This window comes from Lichenostomus cassidix, chromosome 2 (genome assembly GCF_008360975.1).
Source record: "Lichenostomus cassidix isolate B80296 chromosome 2, HeHo_3.0, whole genome shotgun sequence".
In the NCBI taxonomy this organism is placed as follows: domain Eukaryota; kingdom Metazoa; phylum Chordata; class Aves; order Passeriformes; family Meliphagidae; genus Lichenostomus; species Lichenostomus cassidix.
Window position 1 is genome coordinate 129,741,665 of NC_139482.1, and position 13,064 is coordinate 129,754,728.

The window sequence follows — 13,064 nt, forward strand, 5'->3', positions numbered from 1 at the left end:
AACAATAATTTCTGTACGTGCCTTGTGACTGGAAGTGAAATACAGACATAGTAGTGTTTATATCCACCTATTTTAAATACAGAAATTTAGGAAAAGCCATTGCAGTGATATTATTCATTCATACAATAAAGTAAATATTTTAGTGGGTATTAATTTACAACAGAGATATCACTTCCATCTGTAATTCCCTGATAAGGAATTGCCTCTTGCAAATACCATGGCATTTGTAATTAATTTTAGTTTAATTTGAATACTTAGTAGACTTTTCTTTTTTATTTATTCCTGAGATAAATATGGAAGTGCTTCATACAAATTTGGCATGAAGCTGATGCATTTTCAGTGGAGTCCAGAAAAAGAATGCATGGTGAGATTAAATGCTCACTTATCTCTAGGGATGCTTTTGCCAGAAAAGAACTGAAGCTTATTGTAAGGATAGTCTGGAGAATTTTCCTTACTTGATCTTTTCCAAATTGTTTCAAAGAGCAGCTGTACTGCCTCAGCACAAAACACCAACACAGACATTCATCAGATAATAGATTTTTTCCTGTTTCTTCCTTGCTGTATTATTAGCTGGCATAGTAGGATATATTTAAAATCCAAGAAAGTGTAAACTAATCCTGGATTGAGAATTTAAATGGAATGAACTGCAAATGCTGATTTTTTAATTGTCTTTTAGAAACAAATCCAGTACAAATACCATTTACTTGGGGTTTTTTTTCTGATTGGGAAGTGTCCAATAAATTTATTAGAGTTTTTTTAGCTCACTTTAAATCAAACACATGTGTTCCTCAGTAAAGCCACCACCCCTCGACTGCAGATGGAGGAGTATGGAGGTGACAAGCATAGCAGTTGCCTCCTGCTCCCAGAGAATGCCTCCACAGGATTTGCTGTGCTGGGAGTTCAAAGTGAGATCCTAAGATGTGTTTAAAAACCCAGATTCAACAGAGAGTTTAAGCTGTTAGATTCATATGGATTTCAACATAAGGTACTAACTAAATTGCAGATAGGATCATGAACATCTTACTGGCTCTCCACTATGAAGCAGCAGTCAGCTTTCTGAATTTCAAGAAAGTAATCATAGCCTCTGCCTGCTAGAGCACCTACACTGCTCCCAGGAAATGTGGTTAGTTTAAATCCTCCCAGGTGTGGACCCAGAGCAGTCTCATTGTAGCAGAGGGGAACATCTGGACATCTTTGCTAAAGCAATTGAAGGCACTCCTCTGGTCATCTCCTGGAATGCAGTCTGTTGGAATTCTTGCTGTGGGAAAAGACCTTGGCACCTGAGCTGTCTTTGTGTCTGAATCACCCTTGTATCTGTGGGAATGTGTCTTCATGGTTCCCATGATGACAAAAGAGAACCGTGGCCAAATGATGGAGCTCGGTGGGGAAAATAAAAAGCAAACTGAGTTAATTGCTATTTACTGCTGGATGGTGGAGACTACTAGGTAGCTAGGACCTAAATTTTGAGAAGAACCCATGTAAACTGGGTATGTTCCATTCTGTTAAGTCAGAGGTTCCCTACAGTTGCTGCCCCTGGCTGCTAAAGATTTTGGGATGTCAGAAACAGCAGTTGAAGCCAGGGCTTCTTTTTATTATTAGTCAGCAAGGTAAAACAGAAGCAAAGAGTATTCTGAGGGATCAGAGGCATAAGGAATAAGACAAGAGTTAAAAACTCAGAAAAGTGTCAATAGAAAAGGGGACAGAATCCAGGAAAGGAGATGGAGATTAGAAGAAGTGTGAGAAAGACAGAACTTGGGATGGAGCAATCAGGGACAAATGAACTTGGGATCAAGCTGGCATTATATTTCTGTAAAGTACATATTGGTGCCATCCCCATTTTACGCTGGACGCACAGAAACAGGGTTAGGTTTGTCAAAACCACCTACTAACTTTAAATATTTGAGTCACTGCAGTTCCTGGTGTGGCTTTTTTTTTTGGTATTTAATGGTTTTGGACTAAGACAACATGTGATTCACAGCACTGCAGCCATCACTTGCATTCTTGCAAATCCAGATTCAGGTGTCTCTATCTGAACAGATACAGTGTGAAGGCTGATGTTTCCTTGCAGATACTGATTTACTGGCTTGCCCAAAATCAAATAAGGACCCTGTGATAAAATCTAATTCGTCCTAGATAAAATCTAATTCACAACAAAGTTCATGCTCAAATTCCTTAATTATGAGATCACCTTTTCTATTACTTCAGTCCCTGCCTATGACCACCAAACACCTCCTGCAGCAGATGAGGTTGCAGAAATCATTCAGAGAGGAGACTCCACCACAGAATTTGTACTGATGACGAGAGTATCACTGCTTTGAACGGGCTGCAGCAGATCCACTTCAGAGCACCCACGCTGTACAAGTGTAGTTTATTGGAAGATTGGTAACAGACAGAAACAATGTCTTAGAAGGGACTTGAGTTATTGGGAGACCTGTCATTGAATGCTTTCATTTTCAGAATGACAGGAAGGGGAAAAGACAAGAAGTTGAAGTAGGTCTGTATTCACACAAGTAAAAGTACTTGAGAAGTTTTATTATGGCAGAAATTTATGACTACTAGGAAGCTGATTAAGAGATTTGGGAATTGTGATGGTTTGTATATACCTAACTCTTGTAAACATTCCAAAGAGCAGATACATAGTATATAACTTAAAATCATACGTGGGTTTTTTCCATGAATACCATACCTAGCATGTTAAGTTATTTAGCAGGCTTCTGTTGTGGCTTCTAGAAGATTACTGCTAGTATCTATTCCATAAATTTTGAGTTTTGTTGACCTGTCACATTAAGGAGCCCATCAATCCCTAATTGCTGTTGAGCAAGACAGATCACTTTCCACACAATGTTTTCTGAGGAGCAATTCACACATATGTTATAGAGATTACATACAACCAATGCTCCACTGGAAAGAAAACATCAAGATTTCTTAATCCCCAAATACTGATCTGGAGAAAAATAGTTCAACAACGAATTTGATTGACTGGGCCTCCATTTTTTTTCCTTTTATTGTCTCAATCTGCTGCATTTTAATACTTGCTATTAGACATACAAAATACAAACAGAACAAAACTAGACTCAGACTTGCATTCTGGAGTGTTATTCAGCTCAGCTCCTGCTTAATGAATCTTGGAGATGCATGTCCTCAGTGTCATCATGTATTATGGGCATGCTCCTCAACATTAATAACTAAGCAAGCAAAATAGTCTCCTCATTAAGTTGTTTTTTAGTCATTTGTCTTCTTTATTTTATAGGGTGCTGTGTGGTGATTTTCTTCATGCAAGAAATTGAATGTCCTCTGAATCAGCTTACACTTAAATTCCACTTATTTTCTAAATTTGAATATGATAGGTTTGTTTCATTGTCTTCGTAGGACCACCAAATAATTAGTTTTTCAGATACTCTTGTATATTTTTATTTTCTTAAGCTTTCATTTTTGTCTTTACTAGCAGCACTTAATTTGGAATTTCTAAGTTACTTCAGTAAAATTTTCTACACCCTTTTTTTTTCAATTGTGACCACAAGTAATTAAGGCCAGCAGTTAGTCATGTTTTGCTTTTTTTCTTTCAGTGCCTCATATGTGCAGTATAGTTGAGCATCACTGTGATCACTTCTGCATAAACACTCCTGGCTCCTACCTGTGCAGATGTAAACAAGGATACATTCTGAACGCTGACCAGAAGACTTGCAGCAGTATGTTATCTTTCTTTTCTCTTTCATTCTCCCAAAAAGGGCTTGACATCACATACCCTTCCTGTTGGGCTCATAAAGAACTTAGCTCAGTACATAACTAATGATAATCTTCAGAAAGTTCCTGGAAAGGTGAATTTGTAATTCTTGCTTTGTGTAAGTGAAGTTCTTATAAATCTTTCTGAAGTACATCAACCTAAATTTTATACACAGCTCTGCAGAGGTACACTGTAACTGTATAAAGTCGCATTTGAATTTTATTGATATAATAAGTTCAACAATGAAACAACCACCAAATAAATAACTTTATAATCTCAAATGAAGTGAATTTAGATACTATACCTATTTTTCTGTCTACCAACAGTACTAAAAGGTACAGAAAGGTGCAATAAACCCCATATTAGAAAACTGTGAAACAATTTGACGTTCTGAAAAGCTCTTCCTAACTGCAGTTGGAAATATAAGAATTTGCAGCCTTTCACAGAATGGTTTCAGAAGTCTTGCTTCTGCTCTCATTCCTCTCCTTAAAAGTTTTGACTTTTTTCAGTTTTGAGTAGTTGGTTGTATAGTTTATAATAACAAAATTTATTTCACTTTAATTTTGATCTTTGTGATCAGTATTTCATTAGTCCATTTTAACTCGCTTCCTAGTAATTAACAGCAATTTACATAAGAGGAATTTGCCAAATTTATTTCTGTATCCACCTTATTTTAAAGAAATTATGTAACACTGTCAACTATTGTGGAAAATGTACTTGCTAAGAATTCAGGTTTTTGTCACATAGCTGTGCATGGATTCAAATGAAAGTGCATGGATTCAAATGAAAGTTGCTAAATTGATTTTAGCTGGAAGAAAAATTTTGGAGAACATCTTTCCAAGAAGCTGTGGGAGAGAGCCATTGTGAGAGCATAGGATGTACCTCTTAGAGTTGATAATTTAGAACTAAGGTGAAGACTGCTGGCTCAAATCCTATCCTTGTGTTTGATGTTCTGTATCTCAGGAGAGTGCCATAAAGTTATCAGGTAGCTTGAGATTAGTGGATTCTTAGTCTCTCTTGCTTAGAGCTGTGTTGAATATCAAATCCTAAGCACCAATAAAACAGTGAAGATAGCTCAGTATGTCAGGTGACTCTGCAGCTTGGGGATTAGAATCTTTACCTGTCTAGTGGGACACATGGTTTCAGAGCCTCAGTAAATAGGAATGGGATCTAAATAATATCAAGGCCAGAATGATCAGGATATTCTCATTCCTTCATGGAAGCATCTTCAGACCTTGTGGGCTACAGCAGGAAAACTACTTTGGAGCTGTTCACCTCCTCTGCTGTTCAGCTGTGAGAATCTCTGCTTTCTACTCCTTCTCATCACATCCCTCACCAAATGTAGACATTTGTCATAAGCATGTGTGGGAATTACAAGGCAATGGGTTGCATTACATGGAACAAATGTAACACATCATTTGTGGGCTTGTTTCCTGTTGAAGATGAAAAAAAAATCAGTCCAATCTGGAATATTTCCAAATTATTATTTAATTTAGCAACTCAGCCAAGACAAGAATAGTGACCAGAATAATTTTTCATAGAGCCTATTTTCTCTGCTTTAGCATGTTTGCTATAAGTCACCAGAAAGGTGGTCATACAATGTAATCATTATTACAAATGATGGCTACAATTATGTAATTACATTTCAGTAGTATTGTCTAACCTTTCTTCTTCATTGTGTCTTTCTTAAAATGCTTCTCATTTAAAACTTTTGTATCCTTTAAGCCTTTCTTTTAAACCCTCCACACACAATTAAATTTCTTAAAGAATTTTTTCCTTTAAATTTTCTGAAATTTATTTGAAATTCAAAATTTCTCTTATTTTTTAATTTCCTCTCACACATTGTCCCAATCCTCATCCCAACCTCAGTTTTGACAATTGAACTTTTTTTCTTTTTTTGTGAATCAATTAAAAATAATTCAATGCTAGGTATGAAAATTTTTTCTTTATTGTCTTTCTTAACTCTGTTATCATAGTTTTTCTCAGCTAGTAGTTCAGCATTTGAGCACTGCACTACTTCAAATACAGGTTAATTTCCAAGAGTTTTAGAACTGGGTGTAATTTTCCTACTGGTGACCCATGCACAGCAGCCCTCAATATGCTCCCTCTCTACCATTTTTGAAGCCCTTTGCTGCATTGCTTTACCTTCTTTTTCAGTTACTGCTTATAATAGTTTTCCCCACTTACTTGTCACACAAGGTTTCTTTGATTGTGTACCTGCTTTGATCATCAACCAGATGATACCAGACTGCAGTTTGATCAATATGAAGGGGAAATTAGTATATAGTAGCCTTTGGTTTTTACATCACCAAATTATAAATTAATTTCAGCAATTAGCACTGGAAGTCATCAAACAGGCCTTAAATGTGCTAGGATAGTGCAAATCACTGGTGAACGAGAGAGATGATGCAGTATCAGTCTAGAGAAAGTCAAACCACTATGTCTAAAACTCCCACAGAGATGTAACAGAATTCATGAGCATAGGGAGCCAAGCCTGGACAAATGGGACAGCTGAGTTCTGGAGGTAGGGGAACCATGGTGATAGGAAAAACCACAGTCCGTGAGTATTTTAGTTACCTTCATTGGCTGTTAATTGCCCTCAAGTGCACAAATTGCCACACAGACAATGGGCTCCTCACTTGACATCTAAGTAAAATAAATCTTCATCATGTTTATATTAAGAACAATACATTATCAACATAGAACAGATGTATTTATCTAAGGTTTGGATGTATTCAGCAGCTCTTCCATGAACAAATAGTTTCCTTATATACATAATTTAACACTTTCTAAATTAAACAGTGCAGAAAAGAAGAATGATACTTACCTAATGTTATACTCTCCTTTAATTCTTTTGTACCCAAAGTTAGACTGTTTTCATTCTTCTGTTCCCTTTTTTTAAATGTTGTGAGAGTACACCATATCTGTACTCTCTTCTTTAAAGCCCTTAACCAAATGGCTTCTATCACCAGTGAACTGGTAACTTTGCTTCAGGCTGGGAAATTGTTTGTTTGTTTAACCTGAAGTATTTTTACATTTACTTAATTATGATGGTTTTGCATCCATGGAAAGGATGCTCCTTTTGGGTACTGTGGTCTAACTTTTCTAGAGAAGAGTGTTTGTGTCAGATAATGGGTGTTCTTTACTTATTACACTGTATTTGTTTGTTTAACTAATCTCTCCCATTCTTCTCTAGAGATGCTCAAATCTTACATTAATAAACAAAATAATACAAAAGAGGAATGTAGCTGAAACAAGCTGGAAAATTATCTATTTGTGGGTGTTTACACTGGAACAAAAGAGTTAAGCGACTGTTTATGCTGTTCATCATGCCGCTTGATATGAAGCAGACAGCTATAAAAGAAAATTTGTTTTTGCTTGGCTGATTTCCTCAAACACGTTCCAAAAGCCTATTTTGTAGCTGTAAATGACCATTATGTGTTGAGCAGTCTTTCAGCAACACAAAGTACTCTGCTTTCCAGAGCTTTTGCTGGGGAAACTTGAGGTTCTCATAAAGCTTCAGTCTGTTGAAAAGAAAGCCCAGTGTGCTTTATTTGGCTAGGTGCTGAACTGACCTCATTTGTCATGGTAAATTTTTTTATGAGATCTTTTGCATGGGAGGGGATACTTGCTATGGTATTTTGCACAAAAATGAAAAATTTTGAAACTCAGAAATTAAATATCCCCAAGTTTTTTGCTGTTGCGTTGTCATCCTTTCCAACCTCATCATTATTTATCTGGTTATGCAAAAAAAAGAAAAAAACCCAACAAAAACCAAAAAACAAACGCAAACAAGACACAAATAGAAACAATTATTTTTCTTTAAAAAAAATCTCTGAAGAATGACCTTTGAACTTTTTAGAGAAACATACGTCAAGCAACTCTACTAGGCACCATTGGCCCATCAATAGTCATTGCCTTCAGCTGAAGAAATGAGTGCCTCAGCTTTGAGTGACTGATTCTCTTGGCTTTCACTGTTTGACAGAACACTGGCATGATCTGTGTTAAAATAAGCTCATCTCTAAAGAGATGTCCGTAACTTCCTGAAATTTATTTTTGATCTATAGTCTACCTGAGCGTTATAGAAGGTCAAAGAATTTCATACTCATGCAATTATGTTTTGTAGCTCAGGACCTTTGTGCTGTGGAGAAACATGCCTGTGAGCAGATTTGTGTGAACACACCTGGGTCCTACGTCTGTCAGTGTTATGAAGGGTATGAGCTTGATGCAAATGGAAAGAATTGTGTTGGTGAGTATGAATTCAGCAATTCACATTTATCTCTTGACACAAACCAAAGGAAAATTCAATACAAATGAGCATCCACTTTAGCTATAGACAATGATGTTCTCCTGTATGAGTGGTAGATAAGAACCCATAATTGACATGTTTGTAGGCCTTTACTGATAATGAATGGTGTCTTGGGAAAATTGTTCAAACCAATTTCACACAGAAAGTAATATTCTGTTTTGAAACAACAAGATTCATGTTGGTGTCCAGCAATGTATTGGCATGACATATGCGGCCATTAAAAAAAACAAAGCTGGACAGATTTGGTAGCTCCTTTTGTTATTCACAGAAAAACTTGAAAGGGGACAATTTCCTGATCTTTTTTCACTTGGTTTTATAGTCATGTGAGGAGAGATTTCAACCCCTTTTTGGGAAAATGACTTTAAGGAGAGTTTAACCACTTTAAGAACCCATCCACTATGTGCCTTTAATTTTCACTGTGGGGAATAAGGAAGTAAATATCAGCTCTAAGAATTATAGCTCAGAAGAGAGAGTGGAAATGTGGTACAATAATTTTTCAACACAAAACATACATCCCTCTCTAGTACTGTGTAAGTATCTTGCTCTTCTTCCCTGTTTATACATGCTAAATACTTCTAGTATAATCTCTTTTACAAGCCTATGCACCTATTCTTGAAAATTTTTCATCCCATGCTACATTCTGAGAAAATACTGTCGTCTGGGATCCACTGCAAAAAACCCCTAGTGAGATCTGGATTAAAAATGACATTATTTGTTAGGTATTCTCTTCAGGCAAGCACTTAGATGCATGCTTAATTTCAGACACATATTGAAGTCCTGTGGAAATGAATCCAAGCGAATCCTTGGCCTCAAATCTGCCGCCACAATGCTTTTGTCCAACACCCTGCTCTTTCTTCTCATTTTAAGACAACACTAACATCTTTCTCTTATTGCCTTCAAAGAGCTGTTGGCTTGCAGGATAACTCTGTTTTGAGATGCAAAATAGGTGAAAATTTATGGAACTTTCTGCATGTAGCTTCAGACAGGACACACAAACGAGGTTTTGAGGTTTTCTAGGCTTGAGACAACATGAGGTTTTGAATAACATTCACTCTGTGCTTACTCTTCAGAAATGTTTCCTTTACTTGTACCTTCATGATTCCAGTAGAGGAGTATTTAAAGCTCTCAACATAATTTGTCTCCACTGTAATTTGGCCATTCATATACCATTTTAAGAACCTGTTTTTTGAAGCTGAATAGTTTTGAAAATGCAGGTAATACTGGTTATTGAGGCAAGTTGGATGTTCTGGCCCAAATTTCTATATCTAATGTTCATCTAATAACCTTAGCTGATCCTCATGACCTTTACTCGTATTAGGATAAAGGATATACTTCTTTGCTATTTGTTTGATTATATCCTGAGACAAAAAAATCTGTGACTTCTGTTGGTAGATTCTTTCATCCCAAATTTTTTCCTACCATATGTTGTAATCCACAACATTCGTATTTAATGTCATCAGCTGTTGTTATTATTTTCTTTTACGTTGAAAGGTCCTTGACAGCCCAATATATTCTTACCAGGAAAGTAGATACCAGAGCATCATTTGGGTGAAATTCTTTGTATGTCAAGTGTAATAGTATCCTTGGTAATAAATACAAAGTCAATTTTTGTTATTTAAAGCTTCAAAATATTTCTATGCCATTCATTAAATTTCTTGCATTGTTTTTTGGCTTGTTAATAACTTACCTGCAAAATCTGAAGAGTGCTGATTGGATGTGTGACACATCTTTGACATTTTTTTTTCTACCTCCTCACTCATTCTCTTTGGCATGAAGAGTTGCAGATTTATTATAAGCTCTATTGTTGACATTTAAAGATTTTGTATTCTCTCTTCAATTACAGTTCATGCATGAGTTCACTATCTTGCATTTTATAGAAATTTTTCTTCTCCACTTGATTTCTATTCATTTAGCAACTTCATTCATTTTGGTTTAGCAACAAAACGTGAATTAATGGTATTCATACCACTGCAATAATTGGCAGTACAAATTGCGATTTCAAAGCACTATCACTTTGCCTTTTTTGAACTGTATTTTACATGGACAAAGTCCTGCCAGTTGAAGTTGAAGTTTAGTGGTAATGAGCCATCCTTTCTCCATCATGCTGCTGGACACTCAGTCTCTCCACCTTCTTGGTGCTGCTGAACATGCTGTCCTGTCTTTCCTGGCACTAGTGCTAGACTGTCTCCATATTGCTGCAGCATCTGGGCTTGGGTCCTCTTTTCCTGGCAGTGGCTTGGCTGCTGGCACCTCTCTGCAGTCCTGACACTGCTGGATTTTTTTTACCCGCTTTTTAGGTTCTTACAAGTCTTCCATGAGTCTGGTCTATTCTTCTCTCATGTTCTTTTTCATCCCACTTATACCTTTACTCTGTCACCTTTTCTTCTACCTTCTCCTTAACTTACTTCATTCTCTCAAGGCTGAATAACCTAGATAAACATCCGAGGGGTAAATCAACCATACAAGAGAAAGGTGATCTATGCAGTCCACAGTCTAGAGAGGCAATGTAAGCACCCAGAGTGCAGAACTGGTAACTGGAAGTAAAACATGGTTCTTATCACTTACTATCTGATTTCAAGTTAGAAAAACAAGGTGGAACAAATATGCAGAGATGACAACTGAATTAATGGTTTGCTCACTAAAAAGGACACTAATTAATAATTTAGAAAAATTTCTCATTGAAATAGACAAGATAAAATTAAAACCAGTGAAATCACTTAGTGCTCACATTCCAATGTATATCTCATGACTCAGCACAGAAACATGAAAATACATAAACTTTTATTAATTAGAAAAGTATTATTCTTTTTTGCTCTTATACAAACTGTGTATATTTTCGGTATACCAACTAAATTATTACAGTACTTCAGTATAAGAGACACAAATTTAGTCTTTTCAAGAAGATTTAACTCCATGGAAAACTTACCTACTTGCTGACTGGAATGCTATTGCAAGTTTCCCTTCTAAACAAGTACCACCAAAATGAAACACAAAGCTAAAACTGAAATGAGTTTTTAGGTCAATTACTCAGTGTAATTGACCTAAAATTAGTAGTGCCAGTACTAGTGCCAGTCTGCAAGGCTAAGCCTGCCTGTAATTAGTATATAAAAATTATTGGAATAAAGGGAATAATATTTATCTCTAAAAGCAACTGTCAAGCTAATGTTCTTATTTCTTAACTGTGTTAATGGAAAGCCATTACTTAAATTAACATGCTCATTGCTCTTACAGGCCAACAGACCTTCTTCTGAGAGTAAGAGCTCAGAAGGCTATAAATGCTAAAAAGGAAGCCTGAAAAATTTAGTTATTTATTTTGTCGGTTTTTCTTCTTTTCTGTCCAAGGTATATTAATGACCGTGTAGCCATAAGAACTTCTATGGCTACACATAGAACAGTTCTTCCCTCCAGATATTGTCATCTGAAAGTGCTTAGGGTCATAGTTGCTCAGATGCTCATAATAAAGCATTCTGAGACTTGTTCAGTTGTCTCTAAATCAACAAAGCTGGTGAAAGAGCTGGAAGAAATGTTCTGTGAGAAGCAGCTGAGGACTCTGGGTTTGTCTAGTTTGGAAAAGAGACTGACTTTATCTCTGTACAGCTTAATGAGGAGGAGATGTGAACAGGCAGCTCCATTCTGAGCTCTTCTCCCAGGGATTGGACATGTGGGAGTGGTTCAAAGCTGTGCCAGGGGAGATTTAGACTGGACATTAGGAAGCACTTCTTTACCAAAAGGGTGCTCCAACTCTGGAACAAGCTTTGTACAGGAGGTTGATGCTCCAAGCCTGTCAGTGTGTGAGAGGCATTTGGACAAAGCCAAATCTGAATGGGTCAAGCAGCTGGATTAAATGTCATTATATGTCTTTTCCAACTGAGTATTCTGTTCTCAGTGTTATAATAATTACTTGGATAGCTGTAGGTATTGCAGTAGAAATTAATTTTGTTAAGGTTTAAATGCAGAGGAGGAGACTTTACAGAGACATCAATATGGGCTATCTCCCATGTGTCCTGGATTAATGATAAAATTCTCTAGGTGGAGAGTGCTCCGAACAAACGCCTCCTCCGAGAGCCAAGGGCTCTGACACCCCCTCCCCCACCCACAACAGAATTTCTTAGATGACAGTTAACAAAAACTATTTATTTAACAAAACCACGCAGAGTGCCCTGCAAGGCACAGGGGAAGGGGAAAACAGCGGGAAAGGAGTTATTAAACCTGAGTAAACAGCTGGTGAAGTTTTCGTGTCCTTTTCCTCAGGCGTAGTTTCCTCTCTCCGGGGCCCCGGGGCTGGGCGGAGTTGCTCCAGTAGCTCCCTGGAGGATTCTCGTCTGCCAGTCCTCGGGGGCTCCTTGGGTTTTCCGGGCGACAAAGCAAATTGGGAAAACAGAGGGGTCCAAAAGAAAAAATGGTGCGAAAAAACCACCACAGGAACCCAACTAGCAACTTCGACGACCGTCGCAGCAGCAGTCTAAGTGCGTGCCTACCTTGTTTTGCATTTTTCTTAACTATGTTTTCACAGAGGCGTAACCAGCACCTCTAATTGGCCCAAACTTGGCCGGCAGCATGTCCATCACCTTCAGAGCTCTCAGAGATTGGCTCTGCTGGACTTGATGAAAAACTTCCAGAACTTTCACTCAGGACAGACAGGTGCCACTCCCCACCCCTCAGACACTTCCTCAGGCCTACTACAACAGCTTTTGAAGGGTTTAAATTTCTCTTAGATGTTAGAGATACCTTGCTGATGTTTTGGGCCAATCAAAACCACCACACCATGATGCTAAACAGAAGATATTCTTTGGCCTACCTATTTGTTCATATGTCTTTTAAACACTTGAAAATGTGCCTGTGGTTAGAATTCTTTTAAGAGGAAAGCTAATTGTATGACACATTATATCCTTGAAATATATATACATTCAGTAAATGGGTTTTAATATGAATCTATTCAGTCTGGAAATAGGAAGGTACTTGCAAGGAAAATGGTATCACGTGGTAGCCAGTAAGTAGTTTAATTTAACTTGATTCAACACAAATATTCTG

General features: G+C 37.2%; 1 protein-coding gene across 4 annotated transcripts in view; it reads left to right on the forward strand.

The window, feature by feature from the left end:
- The window catches only part of MATN2 (matrilin 2), a 70,216-nt gene that overhangs the window by 25,212 nt on the left and 31,940 nt on the right, over window positions 1-13,064 (forward strand). For all 4 annotated transcript variants that reach the window (XM_085053272.1, XM_085053271.1, XM_085053268.1 and 1 more), the window contains exons 4-5: window positions 3,567-3,689; window positions 7,851-7,973. In XM_085053272.1, coding sequence (XP_084909398.1) covers window positions 3,567-3,689; window positions 7,851-7,973 — 246 coding nt within the window. The remainder of the gene's footprint in view (window positions 1-3,566; window positions 3,690-7,850; window positions 7,974-13,064) is intronic.